Genomic DNA, 26401 nt, shown 5'->3' with positions numbered 1-26401 from the left:
ACACACAGTACAAGTACTTCTCCTGAAGTCTCTCCTCAGTCATATGCTTTGATCTCCACTTAAGCCCAATGTGACCGGTACAAAGTTGTAAACAGACTCCACATCCCTGAGAAAATGACATTCTATTAGCATACATAAACAAGTCTAAAGGGTTCTCTGGCATACTTTCCAACTTTTCTGGTCAAGAATTCTGAAGAATGCAGCTGCTCCAGTGGTGTAGAGGGATTAAAATCCTGGCTACAGCCCAGTTGAAGTGGGTTCAATTAGCAGCTCTGGCAACTGACAGGAGTGGCAGGAAAGGGGTGGTTGTGCCCAAGCAAGGTGGAAGGGCACTTGTTGATATGCTCCCTAATGGGAGACATGGCCCAAAGAAGACAGTTGCCCTCAGATACAATCGATGAGCATGGGGGGCAGGGAAAGGGAGTGGGAAAATCATAAAAAAAAAATCCCTTAGAATGGAAGCACAACCCCGTTGAGCCCCTAAGACACCCTCAAGATCTATGACCATCCCCAGAAAAGGAGGAGGGTTGAAGAGTAGCTGGTATATCTGGCATGGACATTGGGTACTGGGGCTGTGCCAGTAAACATGAGGTCCAATATGACAAAAAACAGAATTCTGAACAAAGCCAAAAATAATGGAGACAAAGGTCCAAACTCAGTGACATAATTTAAATATTATTCCAATTCACTTAAAAAGTTTCTAGAACAGAATTTACATCACATTGCATTTTTAGAACAACACATATGTAATTTTACAATTTTAGCCAATAATGCTAGATATTAATATGACTGACTGTAATCCTCAGTGTTTTACAAGAAAATCAACCATTTACCCGACAGGGCAAAAATATGATAAATAATCAGGGACAGTTAACTGGTATGACCCCTAGTAAAGTCCATACTTACAGGTAGTCTGTTACGGTTCTGCTCTGTCAGGAAATCCAACTGCAGATCATGTAAATAATAAAGGAATGAGTTGCCATTGCGATCACAGGACAAGAGAGATTTGTTAACAAACACCTGTAACACATCTTCAGCATCTTCAGTTTCCATGTCCCACAAAAGAGACAACACCTGGAAAATAATGGTAAATTATAATCTGCATGTGGCACTTGCGAGCAATCTAAGCTGACATTTAATATAATCTACATCTATGACATTAAGAAGTTAATTCTGGAATCATTAATCAGAAAATATTTGCTTTCTAATGAAAAATACTGTCATACAATACCTGTTGGCAATAGAACTCTGACTGCCATATATATCAGTGGGATTGTTGAATGGCTGATGGTTAAACTTCATTCAGTCTAAATGCAGATTCTGATAATATCTGCTCACTCCTGCCCAGATACTGATGCATAAAATTCCTCTGATTTTCACTCTATATACTTCTCATCTGTTTAAATCTTCTCTAAGCCTTTCTGCATTTAATTCAAATTCTGATTCAAGAGATTTATCCTTCCTCTTCTAACATATTTCACTTCTCAGTTACGAGAAACAACATGCAATAGCGTATGCATTCAAAGGGATGAAAAAAACTCTTCTAGCACTCTATTTCTCATCAGTGACTTCAGAAAGGACTTTTGTCTGAAATTAGCTGCCCAAGACTCCTGCAGAAACAGAGGGCAGTTATTCTTGAAAAATTGCATCCTATAATGCAGTCCTATAAACCTATTAACACCCAGGTTAAACTGTTCAACTCACCAAAGTCACACCCTCCTTTGTTTCTCATTTCTCTAAAAATGTTTGTCTTTTCGGCTTTTCCTGGTTAGGGGTCGCTACAGCGGAACTCCGGTCCGCTAATGATTGGCAGTCGATTTTGTTTTTATGGTGCTGAGTTGCCAGCCCGACGCCCAACCTTCAGCGAAGGCATGCCCATTCACGCATGTCTTTTGGAGGCCACTCGACCGCGGGGAGGACATGCAGACTCCACACAGAAGGCACTCCGAGAATCAAACAGGAGAACCTTTTGCTTTGAGGCAACAACTCTACCGCTGTATCACAGCGGCATCTCATTTCTCTAAAAATAAAAAAATAATAATAATTTTGGCTACTACATAGGAGGCATGATGTAAATCTTTTAAACTTTTGCAATGTTCTGACTTTCTAAATGTATGTTTCTATTTTCATGATTACTGTTTTTGCTATAATATCTGTCTGTATATCGTATGTAAAACATAAAAAATCTATGTAATTGTTGGAGCTTTTCTCCCCGGGTCTCCGCTGAAAATGGGCTCCTGGCCCAGTCGGACACTACCCAGTTAACAAATGAAATAAACAAATTAAATAAATAAAATAATCTCAATCAACATAGTGAAAAGTCCAAGAAAAGGAATCCCCAGCCTGCCTCTACTTAAGGCACAGCCAGAAAAAGAAACAAAAAGACAATGAAATAATGGTAAGAAAAGGAAAAAAAACGTAAGGAAGGAGAAAAGGAAGTTGGAATGGATTATCCCCACTCTGGAGGAAAGATGTTGCATAACAACTCACATATACCAAGTCCAATACTGTCTGTGGAGGTGAGTCCAATCTTGGGGATCACCAGAATGAGAAGTCCCAACCCCTAACACCTGATCTACATCCCCCTTCCAGAACACTAATCTTGAGAAGGATGGCCCACAAGGGGAGGAGAGAGATCACTTACCACACCCACATGTGGCAGAAGACCCTGCTGAAATGTGAAAAACATTTGAGAGGTACTCCATCCTTTGCTATTCTCCTCTGCAGAATTCAGCAAGGTATAAGCTGCATTTCCAAAAGAAACCCTTCGGCAGTGAGAATATTTCTAATCTTAGTACATCAATTCACCAAGAACTTTTTTCATGCCTGTCTCATTTATGCTATTCCACAGACTGCAGATTTGGACATCTGTTGACGGCGCAGTAGTGCAGTGGTACTACTGTCACCTCACAGCAAGAGGTTCTCTGGTTCGATTCCCAGCTGGGGTGCCTTCTGTGCGGTGTCTGTATGTCCTCCCTGCATTCATGTGGGTTTCCTCTGGGTGCTCCAGTTTCCTCCCACATTACAAAGACATGTGTCTGGAGTGTTTCTCTCTGGGCCTGTGCTGAAATTTGGCTTTGCTCCAACTCGTAATTTCCCGGTAAACAAATCTTAAATAAATAAATAAATAAAATCTGCCCCTAGAAGCAAGCCTATATCTGCATTCATTAATGTGGCTTCTACAGCTGCAACATACCCTCCTTACTGTATGCAAGTATGGCAGTTTCATGAAGGCCATGTGACACAGTAACAGACTGTGGAGAGTGTATATCATTCCCTGGTGTATACTGTCTTGAGATTTCCTAACTGTTGACATCCATCTAAAGCGAACACTTACTTTCCCAGTGCTGTACTGGTCCCCTGAGCAGAACCTGTACTAACACTCAAAAGAACCAAAGGGTATGTACCTTTTTAGAAAGTTGTCTGCACATCCAGTAGCAATATTGTAATACTATGTGTGCATGCGACCAGCCTACCGCAGAGCCCACTCAACCTGCTCTCGCCAGTCCCTTACCACTCATAGGTGCCTAGTCCTCTGCTGTTAACTGATCCATCCTCTAGATGGCAGCATTAACTTATTTTACTTTATTGTAAAGTAAATCAAGCTACTGGATATTTGTCTGTCCTACTTGCTCTATTGCCCTGCCCTACCTTCTGTAGCCTCCCTTCTCCCCCTCAATCTCTCTTAGCAGAACTGCACCTTACTCCTGAGCTTGCGCTCTGTGCTTATTACTCACCTCACTGATTGTTCCTCGCTGACTTGCTCCTCCATTTCCTTATTTCTGACCTGCTCCATTCACCCTGCGGGCTCACTCCGCTCCCCTACCCTACCCCCAAATCCCACCCACAGTGCTCCTACATTTATTTTCCTAACATCCCTCCCCATCTCCACCGACCAATCCTCAACACTTTCCCTCCACTCCACCTGCCTCTCACTACCTCACCCCACCTGCCTCTAACGACCTCACCCCTTCCCTCCTAAGTCCCTTAACCTCCTCTATTACATACAAAAAGACACCTATCATGCACTCTCCTACTCCTAAAACCTTTATTTCCACATCCATCCTCATCCTTCTTCTACTTCCTCTATACCACGCCACCTCCTATACTCACTTCCATCTACACCCTCCACCTCTGCCTCCCCACCTCCCCCACACAACACACTTCCACAACATCTCAGCCTCTTTAGTTCCCTCTCACCCTTCCCTCCTCTTCAAAGTAAAACCTCTCCCAATCACTACTAAATACTACAAACCCAGACCGTTTCATTACCAGACACTTCTAACCAAGTACAAACCAAAACAACTTATTCCTTATCTCACTTACCTCTGCTTAGCCGGTGAGATTCACCCTAATCCAGGACCAAACTTCTCTCCTACTAACCACACTAGTTCCCACAATAATTCCACCAATAAATACCTCAAATTCCTCACCATCAACGCCCAAAGCATAAAAAATAAAACAACCCACTTTCATGCCTGGCTCACTCACAACTCACCTGACATTGTAGCCATCTCTGAAACCTGGCTAAAACCTCACATAAGTGACTCTGAATTCCTTCCCCCTGGATTTCAATCACTTCGATCTGACCTGGTAAGTACTCGAGGTGGCGGTGTCGCACCAGTCTACTCAAACCAGCTGTCCTTTACTCCATATCCTAATCCCATCCCTTCTTTCAATAATGCTGAACTTGTAGCAGGCCTTCTAAAAATTAACAGTCATAAAAGCATCTGCTTCATTTCCCTCTATATTCCTCCAGGTAACAACACCAACACCCTGGAAGACTTCCTGTCCTGGGTCTCCTCAAATATTAAACTGGAAACCTACATATTGGGTGATGTAAATATAGACTAGAACAATATCAACAACCCTAACCAAACAATGTCAATCAATCTAACTACACTCAACTTACTAACACCATCACTAGACCCAACAAAACCAACCCCCAGTCTCCATACTAGACTGGATCCTAGTATCTCATCCCAATAAAGTGATACAATCTGGTGTCATACCAGACCCATTAGGAGACCACCTCCCTGCCTTCACCCATTGAGCTTCCCTCACCCCCCCCCACTCCCACCAGTTTATCCACACTCGGAACCTCTCTAACTTTGACTCTACTACTTTCTCCGATTCATTCAGGAATACCAACTGGAACCCCCTGAAAACTCTTCCATTAGACTCAGCCATTGACTTTTTCAAATCAACTTTCTTAAATGTCCTTAACTCCCTAGCGCCAGAAAGAACAAAAAGAGTAAAAACTAAGACCATCCCATGGCTTACCAAAGACACCAAAAAGATTATGCTACAAAGAGATAAAACCTGGAAAACATACCTCCAAATTAAACAACCAGACATCTTAAATACAACAACTAAGAAACCTTGTCAAAAAACAAGTTATCAAAGATAAAAAGTCCTACTACATCAAAATGCAAACAAATCATGCAAACCCCCCCCCCCCCCAACATTTTGGAACTCTATCAACTCTCTCCTTAGGCCAGGTACTAAAAACAATCCCTGTCCCAACACCAGAAAATCTGACCTTGAAATTGCCTCACTATTCAACACCTTCTTCACCACTTCTTTTGCTGAGCTAACCAAGACCTTTACCAACAACAACCCTCAACCCCACCCCAACCAAACATCCTCTCCCTCCTCCCCCCTACTTTCGAACTCAAACCCATCTCCGCCTACCAAATAAAGAAACTACTCTCTAAACTAAAGCTTTGCTCAAATGCCCCCGACAACATTCCCTCCTCCTCCTTAAAAATAGCCTTAGATGGTATTGCTCGCCCTATTAGCATCTTGATCAATAGATCCCTACTTGAATCCTATGTACCCAAACTATGGCGCTCTGCATATATTCTTCCACTTCACAAGGGTGGCAAAAACTGTAATGTATCTAATTTCCGCCCCATAGCCATCCTTTCCCCTCTCTCTAAACTCCTTGAAAAATGCATCCACCTTCAGCTCTTGGCATTCCTTACCAAACACCAGCTACTCTCTCCTACCCAACACAGCTTCCGCCCAGGACATAGTACCAACACCGCCCTTCTCTCCTTCTTACATACTGTCAATTTAGCTTGTGACTCCGGTAATTTAGTATCCTCAGTTTTGCTGGACTAATCTACAGCTTTTGATACCATCTCCCACACCCACCTTCTAAATCATCTGTCTAATTTCAATCTCTCCCACAAAACTCTCTCCTGGTTCTCCAGCTATCTTTCTGACAGGTCCCAGGCTGTCAAATGGGGCCAGGGCACCTCCACCTTCCATCCTACCCCCACTGGAGTACCCCAAGGATCCATACTTGGCCCAGTTCTATTCAACATCTTTATTAACGACTTTTATAAGGCCATACCCAATACTAAAATTGTTCAATATGCTGACGATTCTACTTTGATCTGCTGCACCTTCAACTTAACAAATCTCCAACTACTGACACAAACAGCCTTCTCAACTACCGAAAACTGGATGCTCCAAAATCACCTCTCATTAAATGCTAACAAAACTAAAATCCTTCTATTCTCTCCTTCTAAGTTCTCCCCTATTGATAAAAACTCATTCCAAATAACCAGCCATAACAACTCCATTTTAGAGGTCATTCCCTCCACCAAACTTCTTGGTGTAACCAACCATTGATGAACACCTAAAATTTAATACTCACATCCAGCAAAACAAAGAAAACCCACATAAAACTCGGCCTACTTTATAGAAACAACCACTTCCTCTCTCCTGCTACCAGACTCTCGCCACTACCTATCTCCTTCCCTCTCTACTGTATGGCGCCCCTCTGCTTACTAAATTTATCCTCCTCACTATCCTCCAAACTAGATGTATGTTACAATAAAATCTCCAGATTTGCTACCAAAGCCAAATCTTCCTCTCATCACTGTTCCTCCCTTCACTCAATAAACTGGCTTGAACTCCATAACCAACTTGACTTTCTCCAAATCATGACTGCCTGTTGTCTTTCGGCTTTAGGGGTTAGGGGTCGCCACAGCAGAACTCCGGTTCACTAATGATTGGCAGTAAATTTTTACATGCCGAGCTGCCAGCTCTGACGCACAACCTTCAATGAAGGTACGCCCATTCACGCACATCTCCACACAGAAGACGCTCTAGCTGAGAATCGAACAGGACAACGTCTTACTGTGAGGCGACAACGCTACCACACCACCACCGCAGTAGACTACTATTCCAACCTACCAAGTGCCCTGCACTATCCAATATCATACAACCATATACTTCCCATAGAACACTTAGATCTACCCACCAAAACCTAATAACCATCCACAAACCCAAGCGCCCAGCTGGTCAACTTCTGCTTTCCCTCACCTTAGCCAAAAAATGGAATGCTCTTCCCTCCACTCTTAGGAACTGCAATAACCGCGAATACTTTAAAACTCTTCTTCATTCTCACCTTTACTCAAACAGGAAATGCAACTGTACTCTTCACCCTATACCTCTCAATGTCTCCTCTACTTTTACTCCTGGCTAACCTCTCGCCTAGCTAACCTTGCTTATTTGTATTATGTATAAATAACTATACTGTAAAATCTAGCCTCAAGGCCATTTGCCTGTCTTTTACACCTAAACAAAATTGTAATTGTTTGTTCATGAATGCTGTTTGTCAGTAATGCAAAATTTTAGTAATTATTCATGTAACTATGTATTGTTGGAGCTTTTCTCCCTGGGCCTCCACTGAAAATGGGCTCCCCGAGCCCAGTGGACCTCCCCCGGTCATCAAACTTGAATAAATAAATAAACATAGCTAAATAATCTGGGCCATAAATGCAAGTCCACTGGTGCAAATGGACAAGACTTATCTGCAACAATGCTGACACGTTAATTCAGTTGACCGATACCAGATGACCAGCAGGGAACACTGTACTGACTGATACCAGAGGACCAGCAGAGAACATGAAGACCAAGTGGCATTCTACCTATTTTCCTTTACCTGACAGCATGAAGTGAGTTTTTCTGCCTTTCTACAAATGGAAGAGGTGAGGGTTCTAACCTAAGCACAGTAATACAAAGTGTAAAGAGTAAGATGATTATCTGCGGCATGTATGCACACAAGCATGAACCATACTGGTATGACTTTGCATTCTGTATTGATAATGGAGAATGTTAGACAGAAAAATCCTCTGTTTACTGTTAAGTATGGCACTGTACAAAGCTGCCCTGATTTTCTCACTGCCATGACCATGGAGACAAAGAGGCTCAGTGATGCATCAAATGGCAGACGGCACCATGAAAAGGAATTTAAAAAAAAAAGAATCTGCAGCAAGTACTCAAGCAACTTCAACTGCTATAATATAAAAGTCAATAAACAGAGAGAGATGAGTAGTAAATAATATCTAACCAGGTAAGTAATATTTAGCCATACTGATACAAGTGCCATAAGTCCATGTATAGCCCTCTCATAGTAGCACCACAAAAGAGCAGGTAAGTGTATATAGAAATGTACTGCCCTACACTGTCATGCCATTAACTATAGTATACTAAGCAGTGGCATATTCAGCTCACCTTACAGTTTGCGGTCATCATACAACAAACTATGCAGGTATGCCCTGGTGTAGACACTTAGTGATGATGTCAGTCTCCCCAGCGTACATCAAAGGTCACAGACTGCCAATGAGATTATTTTAACTTTTAGCACATCTTTATGAAATCTTTATTAAGCCATGATTCAAGGCCATGATGGATAAATGGACTATTTGTAATCATGATATTATTTACAACACCTTTAGGTGTGCTATCAAAAACTGTGGCTAGACCAATCCTAGTATTCAGAAAGGCTTACTGCACTGCAGAAGCCTTGCCTCCAATAGCAGTAAACCCAAGAGATTCTTAAGACTGCTCTTTCACTGGTCCAGTACACAGGCAAAGACCGTAGCACTGACAGCGGTCTTTTCTAGGAAAGCTGCATGTAAATTCAGTAGTCTGAAGGAGCAACTAATATATATTGCCATGTGCTCTCTCTTAGAAATGGCAGCACCACTGAAATAACTTAACAGTATTTTTTTTTTTTGCAAGGCAAAAAAACTTTATGCCATTTTTTGATTGTGTGCAATTCAGTCCTCTGGGATGGTCATGACTAGGGTCCTTCTCAGTTAATCGAAAGCACTATTCCACGAACACTTCATTGAACCCAATTAAATGAAATATTATACTGAACAATTGTTTTATCAAAGTTTTTCCCATGGGGAAAAAAACATTGGGTCATCTTTGGGAATTTGCCCTTTTCCCCAATGTAGTGCGATCTCAGAGTTGGTATATTTAATTCAGAAAGTGTGTGTGGGGGGCATCCCCCCACCAGAGTGGGTTTTAAACAGTGGTGTTTTTGTTTCAGTCTCTGGGTTAGTCAAGCGGTTACCCACCCTGAGAAAGTATATTGTTTAAAAGATCATTCAATTGATTAAGTTTTGATTAATTGGGTTTGACGAAGAGGTGTTCACAGAAGAGTGGGTTTGATTAACTGATATTGACCCCATGACTCATTCTACAATTACAGGTAATCATTGTGAAGCTGTCTGTGCATATGTCTGTCTGTAGAGGGCATGAATGTAGCTGCATGGATATGTGGGCATTTATGTGTTTGTATAGATCCCCTTCAAAACACTGAATGCTCACATCATCTAAGCTCAGAACATTGAGACCATAACATCTAAAACCCATAAGGTCTAAAACTCATAACATCGAATTTCATAACATTGAAACTTTGCATTGCAACTACAAAACCTACACATCACGTGTAAATAACATCCCCTTCCACCTAAAATAACACCAAAGTAGTAAACACACTTTGTACTACGTTTATACAAGGGGCAAGCCCACCTGCACCCCACATGTGGGGGGCTCCACCTCCCGCCCAGTAAATTAATTTATGGGGGGTTTGGGGGGCAGAACCTCCCACATGGGGGTGCAGTGGGGGCTTGCCTCCCTGCAGAAACGTAGTACAAAGTGTGTTTACTACTCTGGTGGTGTTTTAGGTGGAGGGGATGTTATTTAGACGTGATTTGTAGGTTTTGAAGTTGTGATGCAAAGTTTCAATATTATGAAATCTGATGTTATGAGTTTTAGATGTTATGGTTTCAATGTTTTGAGCCTCGATGTTTTGAAGGGGTTCCATTTGTATATATAGGCCATTGTCCTGGGGGAAATAAGTATAGCAAAACTGTGTGTGTGAGGATGCATGCATGTGTGGGGTAGTGATTCTATGAATATTAGTGTGCATGTGTAAGCTTGACTGTGGCTGCATGGACGTGTGTGGGTGCGAGGGTTTCTGTGCAGCCACTATGTTTGGGCTGGTATAGAACTGAAGATATTCCTCATCTCTGAATAGGAGACTCTCACAATCATGGTAACTTGAAGTCCTGAGTTGCCATTTATGCTCTGTCAGAAATAATATCTCTGAATCCCAGGGCTAGATAGATGATAATGGTTGAAAGCCTCAGGTCCATGGCTAAACCGTCAGGTCAAGAGTTCTATGAGAATGAATACATACCACCATTAAACTTCTCCTATGCAAGAAATACCATTAAAACAGCTTATGCTTAGGATATAATACACAAAACAGTTATTCTAGAAAAGAATGGAGGATGTTGACAGCTACAGTATTATTTTCCATACTTGACTGCAAAACAGGACCTAGCTGGGCAAAAGGATGCACATAACAGTTAAGCAGTCAGAACTTAACAACAATGAGTAAATGAATTATCAATGATGTAGACTTTCCTGTGTCACATACTATTAGGAAATAACAATACCATACTTAGGGCTGCAATGATGAACTGCCAAAGGACCAAAACCAAAATATAGACCAGACTGAAAAAGATCCTCTCGATCCCACTCGATAAACAAATGCATCAGAAAAAGAAAGACAAGCACTGGAACAAGGAAGTCTAAAGCAGGCAATCAGAATGGACAATGAAAAAAAATGTATGCAGTATAAGTGAATGTGTAGTTTAAGAGCTATTCAAACAGATCAAGGATAGCAGAAAACGACAGAAAGAAAAGAGTAGGCAAAAATACCCCGCTAAAGCTACAGGGACAAATAAGCAACATAAGCAGGCCAAATTAAGCCAAACAAAAGGAGGCCCAGGGCAAGAAAAGTAACCCGCAAAGAGACAGTATAGTGCTAATTTATCAGTCATATATTTTTACTTCTACTGGTGATTGACTGCAGCTGTATGACACAAGACAGGAAAACAAGACAGTACTGAGAGTGCATGCGTCATACACACCATGTTATACTAAAGCAATTCTGAGTAGTAATAGCCTACCAAGCTCAAGAGTTGTAAGAGTTTCATTTATACTTCTTGTTTCTTCTTATGTATCTCCTGCTAGATGCTGTACACAACACTGTTATTCTCTGATGCATAACACAGAGGATTATGACCATTTCTCCAATAGTAACAAACTTATTATGGGTCTAAGACATGGAAGCCAAGAAATTCACCTTGACAAGGGAATTCTGGCATACATGTTGAGAACACAATAGGGGTTATAATCTGTGAAACCTGATCATAATTTTTGGAGTACATAGAGCTTTACTTGTTCCATCTACTACCAGTTTCAGAAAAAAAATGAAAAAAGTATTGTAGCATGAAATGTTTTACCAACTTTCAAACCCTTTGAAAGCTGTTAAAACAATTTAGCTCTATCAAACAGCGGACAGAAATGAAGTGTTCCTTTGAAGGACAAAGACCTTTAAGAATTGTTACATACTCTTTTTGCTTATAAATGTGGTAGAGCTGCAACATATCTATCAACTTTTAAAGCTGCTTTACTTCCTGCCACTGTATTTTGCTGTTAGAACTGTCCACCGTCAATCCACAGTACATGATCCAATCGTAATAGCAGTTAGTGTGCTTGACAAAAGCTTAAGAGACTTTCTGATGTAAAAAAGGTGCTTTATCAGCTGTTTTTCAAGTATAATTGTATCACTCAATGCAGTTCAAAGCAATCTATAGCCTGCTGACTGAATCGGCATACTGTTTATACTATGTATATTCTTAAGGTGAAATGTGTTTACGTGAACATTTTTTATGTGAAGTTTTTTTAACAAATGCTTGTTTTTAAACACAAGTAGGTCACCTTAAGAGAGAGTCACATAAGTTGGAAATCATTTGTTCTACAACTTATTTCAAATGTACTAATGCTTCACCTTTATTCAGTTGCTCCTTTGAATCTGGAGGTTATTTTACATTTAATTATTAGTTATTCTTAATATAGTGGACTGATCCAAAACAGACCAATTTTACGCACATCCCAGACCAAAGGGAGTATAAAACATACAAAAAAAAAAAACAACAAAAGGGTACATGCTCTATAGCTGCCTTTATAACAGCAGAAATTATATTCATAAAACACAGTAACATAATTATATACAGTAAAACAACTAATAAAAAGGCAGTAACACGGGGCTGGATAGTAATATTCACACTTGGAGAAATCAGTGTTCTGGCTGTGACTATTACAAAGAGATAAGCATTGCAACAAAATTAATGAAGCTAAGACAATGGGAACAGTAGACAATTTATCAAGATAAGTGATTTCAAATAAATTATGTTATGAAAATTAAAAAACAAGAGGGAGTACACTATAATTAGATGATGCCTACTTTTCTAAACTGAAAAGTTTTATCCCGAAGTGTTTAAGGTATACTTCATTCCTTACCCACACAGAAAAGTAGTCTAAGGTTGTTAGCTCCAAGCACTGATGAGGCATGATCACATGCACATAACTTGTTTAAGGATGCATGAAGTTGCTCTAATGACAGGGGATTTAGAGTATAATTATTCTTTCTCAAGTTTTCAGCCCCGGGTCAAGAAGAACGTAATGGTTTATAAAATGGGGTGTGAAAAGTGGGGTCCACATTAACTGAATGGTGCTATCATTCTCTTACTAAGAGCCATCCTGCTCATCTAAGAGAAAGAGCCCCACATATATGAAAGCCCAGACTCTAAAGCTAGACTCTTAAGATCACACACAAAATTACTAGAGGCATGACTGATGTTAGGTAACAGTTTCTTTAATTGCTGCAAGAGAACTATACTGAATATGGCTCAAGCTTTAGAGCATGCATACCAAGATAATCACTAAACAAGTTTTGATGCGTATTTAGCCTAACTTCTGAAATTACTAATACATGCTCCCATGCTGAGACAACCATCAAGCCACAAACCCAAGTCTTTAAAATGTAAGCATTTTCTACAAGTCTCCCTTTGCTCTTATCAACAGACCAATCCTGTGAAATAAGAAGTTATGTACCTACCATAACGTTCCATGTTAGTTGTCTTCTCTCGCCTTCTTTCTTGCTTGATGAGACAGGGTTCGGAGCCGATCCCTCGGCTCCGACTCGGCACTTGCTTTAGCTCGAGAACTCCTTTTACCAGCTCGAGGCAGCCCCATATCCCATGATGCAAGGCAGGAAGTACCCAGATCTCGTTTGTTGACAAAAGGGCAATAACACCAAGCATAAACAATACTTCCCAAAGGAAGAAGAAACTTACAAATGGAAAAAGGACCAGGTCTGAATGGTCTTTAGCATTATAGTTTCTTATACAAGGTCTGTCCAGGCCAGGGGAAGGAGGAGGGTCATGAAAGAAGGCAGAGAAGACAACTAACATGGAGCGTTATGGTAGGTACATAACTTCTTAATGTTAAGTTGTCAATCTAAGCCTTCATTCTTGCTTGATGGGACCCAGCGTCCTAGCACCTCTATCCTGGGTGGCTCAATGGAACAAACTCTTGAGGACTGTAGAGCCAAAACTGGCTCTGTCCCTGGAGGCCAAGTCCAATTTGTAATGGGAAACAAAAGTGTGAGGAGTGGCCCAAGTGGCGCTGCACAAATAGTGTCTAAAGGCAGTCTAGCTTGAAAAGCTGTAGAAGTAGCTAAACTCCTAGTTGAATGTGCTTTAGGTTTACATTTTTCTTTAAATTTGGGTAAGACTTAAAAATTTTTTACCCGGTTGGCTGTTTACCCAACAATTCCCCAAATCTGGAAAAAAAAAAAGTTAAAAAAAAAGGGGAGTCTAAGGTTTTACCCAAAATATAAACACAGACAAATTTTTAAGGTAAATTTTAAGCAGGGGATTTTATATAATTTTTCCTAAATTTTTAGCCCCCGGGGAAAAGAAAAGGTTTAAAAATTTGAAAAAATTAGGGCTTTAACATTTTTATTTTTTCAATATTTCTTTTTTTTATTTTTTACAGATTTTTCCTTTATAGTTTGCTTTCCCAATCTCCTAATAGCCCCTACTCATTATTCTAGAACCTTACTGACTCTGTTTCAGCTTACTTTCCTGCAATCCTTACCCACTGATTGGCTCTCGTCCTTTTCCTGGTATTGCTCCTTTCTCTTTGCCTGACTTACATTTCTAGCCTTACTCTGTACTACCTTACAACTTCATGGATCCCTTGACCTATTTTTGACTTCTCCTCTGGCTTGCTCTCATCTAGGGTCCCCTTTCTCCATAAAACTTCCACCTTTCCCTGTTAGCTCACATCCCTCTTCACTCCATATCTGCCAAAGGTGATAAATTCCTCTTAATTCTGGCCATCTTTAACCCATTATCCTCTGCTTAGAGCACTGGCCGGATAATCACTAAACAAGTTTAATGCTTTTGTTTAAATTACTAATACAACCAGATCTCCAAATTTCAAACTGATAATTCAAATTTAAAATGTACATATTCTACAGTCTCTTGTTTTAACACCTTCTGTGAAAAAGTACTTATGTATTTAGTGTTACAATTAAATGTTTATTTGTCTTATCCCGCTACTTTCTTTTTTGATGTTCTAGCCTACCCGGCTTTAGAAGTTCTTGCTCGTAAATGGTGTTACAGCTTAGGCGCCCTATTTATAAGCCTGTCATGAATATAGCTAAGTTTGTTTACAAAGGGAAAACCTACTTGAAACTATCCCAAGTTATAACATATTACAGGACGGAAAACAACCATTTGGGAAGCTCAGATTATGCTTTTTATACAAGTCTGTCCAGTCATGAAGAGGTTCTTAAAAACGAAGCAACTACTGGAAGTTTCTACATACTTGCTTTAAGAAGTGGAATTCATTCATTAACTGTGACAGGGATTGCTTCCTGGTAGCTCAAGGAACAAATCTGATACTTTGTCTCTACTTAAACCCTGGATGCTTTCCAAGTAAGTCAATCATTGTTAGGACCCCTTAAGGGTTGCTGTTTAGATAGTGTCACAGTAGCTTAGTTGCAAAGTTTTAGTTTACTTAACCCTAGCGAATGTGTTTGGGTTTTGCCCTGCTTTGCAAATGATAACTTTCAGTGATCCTTGACTGTTCTGGAAAAAACCCTTTTGAAATAACTGTTTTTTCTTAGATTTGGATCCTAAAGTTTACAGCTTTTTTGGATCCCCAAATAATTTGTACTGTAAACTGAACTCTAGATTCAGTTTTGTTCAGTTATCTAACAGAAATTCCAGGAGTCAACGCGCTGATTAGACTGTAAGGACCTAGGTAGCAGGAAACAGGGCCTATTATCTTGTCTGTGAGTTGGAATAAGTATTCAATGAATAGGTTCTTCTCGATTGCATTAGCCATATATAGGTGGACACAATTAACTATTATTACCTTGGTTAGAAAACATGCCAATGAATCAATTGGATGTCAGCAATATTTATCACTAAGAGATCCTATTGGACCCATTTAGTTGAATGCCTTCAACCTTCAGGCCTATAGACATAAAAGTTTTTGTATCCAACTTAAATCCGCCATTCAACTCGCTTTCCCTGAGGACCGGCTGATAAAACTCTGCTAAAAGTCCGATATGCTTGTCCAGCATTTGCTCCAACCATGGGGAGCCTTCAGTCTACCAAAACAAAACGTTTCATTTGCTTGTAAACTCTGAAATTTTTGTAATGTGTACTATTCCTACGGAAGACAAGGAGCCTGGCTAAAAGGATAGCACCATCTGTGAATTGAGAAAAAATTGACCGTGCCTGACCATTGGTGAATAAGATCTCACTTCCAGATGCCCGGCTGACCAAAATGTTTATGGGAAAGGAAACCCAAAATTTCGGGCCCTGGGCAATGAGATAATTTGCTCTCAAACGGTAGCTTTTGGTCACCAGGGGGCAAAGGGACCTTTTCAAATTTTGGTCTTGGGAATTTTTAAATTGGGTTTTTTCTGAAGGGAAAAAAAGGGCCCCTTTTTGGAAAAACCCTTAAAAAAAGAAAAAAAAGGGAACCCTAAAGGGAAGTTTTGTTTTTAGGGGTTTTAAAAAACCCAAAAGGGCGGGGTTTTTTCCAGAATAAATTAAAAAATCAGCCAAAATCACTTGGAAAAAACCTAGAAAATTTGTAAAAATCCAAACTGCAACAGGGCAGAAAAACAAATTTTTTCCTTTCCCAAAAAGAAAACCCTTTCCAGTTTGGTAAATCCCCGGAGAAAAAGACAGATTCTAACTTTAGAGATAAAAGGGAAACCTGGCTAAGGAAGGAAAGCAACCATGCTGTGAGGTTGAGAAAAGGGGACCCCCAGCTGACCGAGGGGAATCAGAATTGGTTCCAGATCCACCCACCAAAAGGTGATGAAAACGGAACCAAACCGACCAGTCAATGAGAATCAATTTGGCTCTCAAAGGGTAGCTTTCAACCTGAGGGATCAGAGGAAAGGAGGAAGGCTTCCCCCAACCCTTTCCCCATGGCCTGATAGAAAGAAAAGGTCGGGACATTTGCTTTTTTGGGGGAGTAGAAAAAGATCGCAAATACCCCCCTTTCCCAAAAAACTCCCGCTATGATTGCTTGAGAGACCACTGGAGGCATGAGAATAGCTCTGCTCAATCTGTCCGCTATAATGTTGGTTTTCCCAGGGATATCCCTACCAGAAACCGATGAGAGGAGATCGCCCATTGCCAAGTCTGACCCGACACGGGGGAGGATTTTTCCCCTTTTGTTGATATACCAAAGACATGTTGTCTGTGTAAATTGTCCCTAGGGGAAAAAGGGGAGGGCTTGCAACGTTTAAAAGCACTGCTCTCATCTCCAGGACAAATTTCAGATGGTATCGAACGGGGGCCCCATGAACCATCCTGCCCCGATAATGACCCCCACCCGATCCCTCCGTGGTGACAGTGGCTATCGGGAAGGGGGCAAAACACCTGCCTTGGTGAACCTGAGAAAGTGATCCACCAAGCAAGATGTTCTTTGATGTTTGTGTCACCAGAATCTGGTGACGATTGGGAAATTGCTGGTATGACCACTGTGTGAACAGCATCCACTGAAAAGGATGTAAAGCCAGGGAAGAAGAGTAAAGGCCCCAGCCATAAAACCTAAACCCCTTTTGAACCATTCTGGCCTGTACCTTCTTGCTGGCCAGAATGATCCTGACATGAGTCTGAATGTCTGAAACTCTTTGTTCTGTAAGGGTAGCTGACATCCAACAGTGTTTAAGTTTGCCTATGAAGGTAATAGACTGGCAGGGGGATAAGGATGACTTTTCGGGTTTATGAGATGCCCAAATGAGAACAAAGGTCTATTGTGTAATCCCTGGCTTGTATAAGCTGATGCCTGGTGGTGGCTGACAGGAGCCAGTGGGGTTTGGGAAAAACCTGAATTTGCCCTCAGGTGAGCCGTGTCCACTCCCATGCATTTGGTCAACAATCTCGGCACTGTAGTGCTGCCAAAGCGCAGGGCTCTGAACTGGGAAAAGACTGGACCCCAGCCCGGAGAAATCTCCTGGAGCGCCTGTGAATTTTGATGTGATAGCATCCTGAAGATCTATTGAGCACGTCCAGTTGTCCTTCTGTAAGAAGGGCAGAATTCACTGAAGAGTGACCATTCGGAATCTTGTCTTCGTCAGAGACTAGTAGAGTCTGCTGAGATCCAATATTGGTCTCCAGTCTCCCCTTTTGGGGACCAAAAGAACCTTGAGTAGATTCCGGCTCTGAATGGTCTATAACTGGCTGAATGGCTCTTTTGCAGTAGTTTTGATTTTTAACTCTGCAATGTCCCTTAGACCGGGTGGTACATCTGGAAGGGAATTTAGGGAAGGGACTTTCCTCGAAAGGAATTATGTAACCGGTGGATATGATCGACTGTACCCATCTGTCTTGAGTGAGGGAATGCCAGGCTTCTGGGTACAGTGATAATCTTCCCCCGACTGCCTCCAAGGGGGGACAGCCGGGCAACACCTCAGGGATGCTGAAAGGGCTTTAAGAGACTCCTGTTCCCTGGTTCTTGGACCCCTCTGCCTCTAGAGCGCCTGTTGTTGTTACCCCTCTGCCTCTAGGGGTAAACTGACCACGTGAAGGCGTGACCCCTTTGGGGAAACGGAACCAATCTTCCCACCCTTCTGTCCTTTGGGATAAGGCCTAGAAGGTGGAAAAGGGACTCCAACAGCAGAAAGAGTCTTGCCGTCCTGCTCACACCTGGTCAAGGTTTCCTTCACCTGAGGGCCAAACAAAGCTGACCCATAAAAGGGGAGAATTTGTGAAGGACCCTTAAAGGGACCCAAAATCACATAGCCGCATCCAGGCTTGCCTAAGAGCCACACCTGTGTTTCCCCATCAGAAATAAGATATTAGCCGCATGGAGGAGTTAGCAATGGAATTGAGGGTTCCTAGCGCAATCTTTCTTGACCCCCCAGCTGTAGGATCCTGAACTACTTCTCCCAGCTCCTTAGGATATCTCTGGAGTCTGGTGAAGTGACAAAGTAATTCAGCTTAAGAAAGCAAAGGTCGCTGAGGAAAACATCCCTTTTACCCATCCATGGTCCTAGAGTCCTTATTAGGAGGATGGACCCCGAAGGATCTGCAAGTTCCTTTTTTGGGGCCCCAGCCACCACCATGGCATCAGCGGGACACCTTTTGGGAAGGAATTGTTTGTCACTAGGGGGAGATAAATTTAGAAGGCCTCCTAGGGACTGGCTCTACAGAGTCAGGAGCTGCCACGCCCCCCTGCATAAGGGGGGCGAAGGCGGAGACACCCAGGAGGTGGAGGGCCGAGATCCAAACGCCTAGGTATACTGACTCATCCTCAGAGGGATTGTTGGTGGGCCAGTTTCCCTCTGTTTCAGAAATTCTAGGATGTCTGAGAAGGAGACATCCTCAGAGGGGATCTAGGGATCCCTCTGACTCATCAAAGTCAGTATCCAAGTGACAGACTCGGGAGTCTACATGCTTCCTCTTACAAGTCCTCTTCCTAGGAGGATCTCCAAACATCAGGAGAATCTCGGAAGAGGGGAAATTCCCAATGGGGAAACCTGAGGCGGAGGATCTCTGGGTCCTGTAGCAAGAGAAGTGGCAGAGATGTCAACAGGTACATAGAGGAGGAGCTACGGGAAAGACTGCTGACTGATACCAGTGGCCAGTACACTCTTCATCACCTCAATGCTCCCTCCCAGGCAGGTCCGAGACCCTCAAGAGCTAGGAACCCAGGCCACCGAAACGGTCTCCGAGGCAATGTTTGGAGCCGAGCTCACCAACCACTCCTTCAAGACGTTCCGACAAGGGTATGCCACTCACCCCTCGGGCCCCTCGTCCCTTTCACCAAACCTATACCCACGAAGGAGATAAGAGTACTGCAGAAGGAACAAATGGTATCCGCCTCCACATAGCAGTCCATTCCCGAAGACTCCAATCCAAGCTTGGGGTAATTGAAGGGAACTTAACGAGTGTGCCAACATGAATGCTTGACCGAATGTGAGCATTTGGCCAGTACCCCATGATGGAGGCAACTACTGCCCCATCTCTAGGTCATGTCTTGCAACCTGGTCCCTTGGATAAACTTCTAGATGTATCCCATTCAAAGGCTGAGCCGACAAATCGGCTCAACGAGAGACCTCGGGTTTTCCCGGAATGGCATCGGAGCAGCCCTTCTGATCCTTCGGCGCTGAACCTAGCAGATTAGGTATTGTCTCCACCGGACCCATACAGCTCCAAAACCGTGTCACCATTTCACCATAACATGCCTTAACAGGTGTCAGGGAAACCCATCCGCCCCACCATGGCTCACATTTCGAAAGAACCAACTGTATAGGGAAAGCACCTAGCCATTCCAAAGCTTACTGGATTCCAAGGCTCCACGGATCTCCTCTTTATACGATTGAAGCAGGCCACAGGCTTAGAAACACCTGGCATTGCCAGATTTAGTTGATTTCTCATCTGCTTGCCAGAGCCCCGCTCAAAATACTCGAGAATCACTTAATTCTACTGCAGAAATCTCTGGCTCAAGGAGTACAAAACAGGAGTCCCGCAGGTGAAAGGCCTAAAATCCATGCAAGAATGACTCTGTCAGAGACATCTTCTGACAGCAACTCACACCCTTTAAAACCTGAAACCCCCCTTTGGGTTTCAGTTTAAAAAATCACACACAACCAGTTCAATAAAATTAAAAACCAAAAAGTAGGTAGTAATACCACACACACACCTAACAGCTGGCATGGGAAATCAACTGACTAAAAAATTAAAGACAGGGATTTCTGTCAGAAAGCTCAATTTAAAGTTAAACTATCAAAAAAATAGTTTTAACTAAGGGGCTTTAAACAAAATTGAATTACTTACCAGGCTGGTCCACAAATCACTCCCTCCAAAAAGAGATCTGGGCTTATCCTCATATATATACAGCTGACCTTCAACACAAGCTCATCCTTAGCCCTTCTCTCTGTCCCTCCCTGTCTTCCCTTCAAAATGTACCTACCTAACAGAGTCTTAAGGTCTAATAATCAAAACTTACTACAAGTACATAAACCATCTCATCCCCCAGGTAAACACCTACTATCTTTTAATCTTGCTCATCTCTGGAACTCACTTCCACCATCCATTCATACACTCCTCTAACCTGTACATGTTCAAAAAATCTCTTCATTTATACCTAAGATCCCAATGGGATTGTTCTTGCTCCCTCCCCTCATAATTCTATGTTATCTCATTCTTCTTCCCATTCTTCCTCCCATACGATACATAACTCTTCCTATCTAAGCTTACGTTCCCTCAGAATACCTACCCTGTAATGCAAGTCTATACAACTTCTTTGAATGCATCAAACTTTACTCTATCCCCTGACATTTAATCCACATCAGATTGTATTGTTTTGAATGCTTCTTGAATTTTTGAACCTAAATGTGCTAAATGTTTTTATCTTTTATTCTGTATAAGAATTATTGTAATTTTTGCATGTACCTGTTTTTATCTGTATTGGAGCTTTTCTCCCCAGGACTCCATTGAAAACGGGTTCTTTTGGCCCAATGGACTATCCTGGTAAACCAACTGCAAATAAATAAATAAATAAATAAAAGTGGGGTCCACATTAACTGAATGGTGCTATCATTCTCTTACTAAGAGCCATCCTGCTCTTCTAAGAGAAAGAGCCCCACAAATATGAAAGCCCATACTCTAAAGCTAGACTCTTAAGATCACGCACAAAATTACTAGAGGCATGACTGATGTTAGGTAACAGTTTCTTTAATTGCTGCAAGAGAACTATACTGAATATGGCTCAAGCTTTAGAGCATGCATACCAAGATAAGCACTAAACAAGTTTTGATGCGTATTTAGCCTAACTTCTGAAATTACTAATACATGCTCCCATGCTGAGACAACCATCAAGCCACAAACCCAAGTCTTTTGAAAATGTAAGCATTTTCTACAAGTCTCCCTTTGCTCTTATCCACAGACCAATCCTGCGAAACTTGTCTGCAACTAGTTTTTGAGTTCCAAACATCAGTACCATATTTTTATTCATATCCACAACTAGTTCTGTTCTCTCAATCTTTTACCCTAGGTGACCAAGGTCTTTCTGGAGGTTAATTTCTGAACGGATAAAGAACCATGACAACCCTTTCAAATCATTTGCACAGAGACAGAAAGAACAGGCCACAAGCTATGTAGGGGCCTGTTTCAGGTACCTGACAAAAATAGGAACAAACTGTTAATTGACCTAATGAGGTACACCTAATATACGACATAAGGAACTAAAGAGAGTACTGTTTGTTTTTACCATCAAAAATCTATTATCAAGACAATCTACGAATGATTTTATATGGTTTTCAGCAATCTCTAGACTAGTCAGAGCATACAGAAACAGTACATGGCTGGCCATATCAAACACTCTGATAAACACTATAAAAACGGCACCAGTAAGTTGGCATGAGTCCATGTTTTATAAGACTACATCAGTTCTCCATTTATAAATCCACGCTGACCAGCTGTTAGAAGGATGTAGCTCTTTAGATACTCTTGCATTTACTCATAAATCAGCATCTAGACACACTTAGCAAGATATGGGATGAGATAAGCTGGTTGATATTGTGATATGACAGTTGTGAACTATACTTTAGGAAGGACTGCAAGAACTACCCTCTGGGTAATGAGGGACTGTTTCCTCTGTAGTTGAGGGGTTAATTATTTCTATAATTATTGCTCTGATTGGACTAATTAATACACTTTTGTTCATTTTTCATTCATAGGCTCTTTTCTACATGTGCATATTTATACTTTGTAACTTTTTTGTAATCTCTATGTAATTTAATTAATTTTTGTAACTCAGTTTTGAAATTCTATTTGTTTAATCTCTTGGACTGTGGAACTTTTCTCCCCAGGCCTCCACTGAAAATGGGTTCTGTCGGCCCAGTGGACCTTCTCGGTAAACAAAATGCAAATAAATAATAAATAAAATATATATACTGTGTAAGTGGCTAACAGAATAAAAAGGACATAATATTTAATTAACCATGTTCAAAGATCATCTGCAACAGGACTTCAATTAACTGTGAATTATTCTAATAACCTGGGCCCTTTAATCTAATGTACCTTTTTAAATGGAACAATGGACTAAATGGAACTGCCATAGGTAAAAAGAAAGAATTGCTTGTCACCATACATTTATGCACATTCAAGAACTGATCTCTGAAATCTTCTGGTAATGGTAGAGCACAGTGAATGATAGGGTCCTGTGGTCTGCTAAATCTAATGCAGATACAGTTGAACATGTGTAGGATCAATGAATCTACACTGATCAGGTCCCATTTCTCAAGTACCTCATTTGCCAAGTACTTAAGGTGATTGCTTACTTACTGATATAAGTTCTGAACTAAATCAGTTGGGTACAATCAATATTTCCCATCATGCCTTTAGATGTTGCATGCATCCTAACTTTTACAATAACATAATTTATGCACGGAACAAAAAACGACGACGGCACATTGGAAGTCACCAGCATACAAACTAGAAGCTCTGATATTAAAATAATGTTTGATAATTCAAACATTATTTTAATACCAGATCTTCTAGTTTGTATACTGGTGACTTCCAAGGTGCAGTTGTTGTTTTTTGTTTAGTGGTGAACTTGTAGGCACCTTCACTCTCCTTTTTCGTGGTTTTGGAATCATTTATGCACTGGAAACTCCTCCACATGGATGTAATTTATGCACACTTTCCCCAGGCTTTTGACACAGTTCTCTCTCTCTCTTTCTGTCTACCAACCTATCTAGTATTTGTTAACGGAGTAAGTCACTGGTACATGTTTTTCAGCCACAACTTGGGCCGCAGTGTGCACAACCGTGCATGTGTGTGTTTAATTGTGATATCAAGCTAACTCTTACTTCTCCCCCAACTCAGTCTGCAGCAATATAAAAAGAATACCCAAACTCTGTATTCACCTAGTAAGATAATTAACTTATTCATCTGACATCTCTACATTCTTACAGTAATGTAACAAAGACAAGCTCCACCAATCCCTATACTATTCTATGCAGACAGACAGGAGAAAGCAAACAGTTGAGTTTATTTCAATTTGTATCTACATACAGAACTAATCTAGTACCAGGAAAAAGAAAATAATACCTTAGCTGGAATTTTAACATCTTTTTCCAAAACAGAAAGAAATTTGTAATACTCCTTGTGGTCATCATTTAACACATCAATACTTATTGACATGGCTTCGTCCAAGGCCTCATAGTCGTATGAAGAAGATTTGCGGATTCTTTTGAACTGCTTATTCTGTAGCTGTCTGAGGTAGTACTCCCAGCGATGAGGGAACTCTCTTAAAAGAGCACCAATGAGAGAGACAACGAGAGGTGACCCTTAAAATAACAAATAAATACATAATGGTAAAAGCTGCAGAATCAATTTCAACTGTCTCAGTTTGTCCTTTTTGAACCAAAATGACAAAGAACAAGTGTAATTCTAAAATCAGCATGCCTCTTTCAACTACTCACTAACTCTTATTTAAAGAGCAATAACCAGAAAGCTTGCCAACAAACCTGAAGAAAAGCAATCCCACAGTATGGCCTCTTATCTGTTTCCATCCATCAAGTCACTAATTTAAGAAACTTGATATTTCACCGCAATTTCTTAATAAAGCACCATGTGTCTTTATTTAGTTCTAATTTAAATTGCAGGTTTATATTGTGCACCATATAGCATCGGTCTGCAAAAACCAGTTCCTTATGAAAATCTGATAAAATAATACCACATTATATTAATTTAATTACAGTACACACACAAAAACATTTATCAATGAGTTTTCATCATCATACTGAAACAAAGTCATATTCATCTATGTGCATCTCCTAAGTCATGAAAAAAATTTAAAAAAATGTAATAAAATCACTATTAAATTACCACACAATGCTCATGGACTGATTATATATGTTAACCCACATGGTGTCACCAAATAACATACGTTTCCAGAGAAAGAAGGCGAAGTGGGAAATGCAGAAAAATATTACTTAAGATATGTGGAAAAAGTAGAAAAGGTAAGATTAAACATCGGTTGAAAATAGAACTCATCTCAACTTTTGTTATAAAATTGATCACAGTGAACTTACAAAACGGATACAATTCAAACAACTTAATATTAATAGGAAAACATCTGAAGCAAGTACATAAAATATTTTTCAACAAAGATTAAACAAGACTACTTAAGAATGGGCAGCCCAGTAGCACAGTGGATACCTTTGTTGCCTCACAGCAAGAGGTCCCTCAGTTTGAATCTCAGATGGAGTGCTTTCTGCATGGAGTATGCATGTCCTCCCTGTATTCACATGGGTTTCCTCCATTCGCGCTGGTTTCCTCCCACATTCCAAAGACAGGAAGTAGGTGGACTGGACACTCTAAATTGGCCATAAGTGTGAGTTTGCATGCAAGTGTGTGGTGGGAAAGAACTACAGCAGGGGCTAGCCACCCGGCAGTGTGAACCTTAGATGATTGTTACTGTTGAAGTGACACCCAGACCCCATGTGCAAAAATGGGAAAAAAGGGTTGTGGATAAATGGATACTTTTTAATATATGAATAGCAAGACCCAAGCATGGTAGCACAGAGGTTAAGATGCAGGGTTGGGGCACAACTGGGCACCAGCAGAGTATCTGTGCAGAAGAAAGACCTGGCAATCTATTTCCATATTATGCCATAAAAAACATATGGGACCTACCAACAGAGTTGCCATGAGTCAATTTCGACTCAAGGGAGTCGAACTTTTAGTTATGTACTTACCATAACTTTAGATGTTTGGGATCCATCTCGCCTACATTCTGTACTGATGGGCTCAGAGCCGATCCCTCGGCTCTGACTCAGCATGCTATGCTATAGAGCGAGGCCTCTTATTGGCTGAGCTATTTCTTATCCCAGGATGCACCACCACTAATCCCCCAGATCTTGTTTGTCTGCATTCATGCACACATGCACAACTTGTTTATATAACATTGTTAGATGTTTCAAGATGAAACAACAGGATTCGGACCTTCTGATATCCTCTGATCTCCAAGGAAGGGGGAAGGAGGGTGGGTTATTGGGAATGTAGGCGAGATGGATCCCAAACATCTAAAGTTATGGTAAGTACATAACTAAAAGATGTTATGTGATCCTATCTCGCCTACATTCTGTACTGATGGGACAGCGTCCCTAGCACCTAAATCCTGGGTGGCTCATTGGAAAACACTCCTGAGCACTGTGGAACCAAATGAAGCTCGTCCTCTAGATGCCACATCCAATTTGTAGTGGGAAATGAAGGTGTGCAGGGAAGACCATGTAGCTGCAGCACAAATGTCACTAATGGCAAGCTTAGAATGAAATGCTATTGAAGTAGCCATAGCCCTTGTAGAATGAGCTTTGACAGAGGTGGTAAGCTCTTTGTTAGAATAAGAATAAGCTTGAGTAATACAGTCCCTGATCCATTTGGCAATAGTGACCTTTGTGACAGCTTTGCCCAATTTATTGTCTGCAAAGGATACAAACAACTGATCTGTTTTCCTTGTTTGTTTGGTCCTGTCTAAATAAAAACACAACTGCCTGTGGACATCTAATGTGTGGAATATGAATTCCGCTTTGTTAGAAAATTTCTGAAAGAAGACTGGAAGTTCTAATGATTGTTGTAGGCAGAAACTGGAACAAACTTTAGGGACAAAGGAAGGATTTGGC

The 26401-nt window shown here is 41.1% G+C and overlaps 1 protein-coding gene across 1 annotated transcript in view; it reads right to left on the bottom strand.

The window, feature by feature from the left end:
* The window catches only part of APAF1 (apoptotic peptidase activating factor 1), a 2040921-nt gene that overhangs the window by 1491028 nt on the left and 523492 nt on the right, over positions 1-26401 (bottom strand). Inside the window, exons 7-8 of the mRNA XM_044087206.1 lie at positions 23826-24064; positions 907-1074 (exon numbers count right to left, since the gene is read on the bottom strand). Coding sequence (XP_043943141.1) covers positions 907-1074; positions 23826-24064 — 407 coding nt within the window. The remainder of the gene's footprint in view (positions 1-906; positions 1075-23825; positions 24065-26401) is intronic.

This window comes from Protopterus annectens, chromosome 11.part0 (genome assembly GCF_019279795.1).
Source record: "Protopterus annectens isolate FY-2018-M chromosome 11.part0, PAN1.0, whole genome shotgun sequence".
Classification (NCBI taxonomy): Eukaryota; Metazoa; Chordata; order Ceratodontiformes; family Protopteridae; genus Protopterus; species Protopterus annectens.
This window is presented reverse-complemented; position numbering and strand designations above follow the sequence as displayed.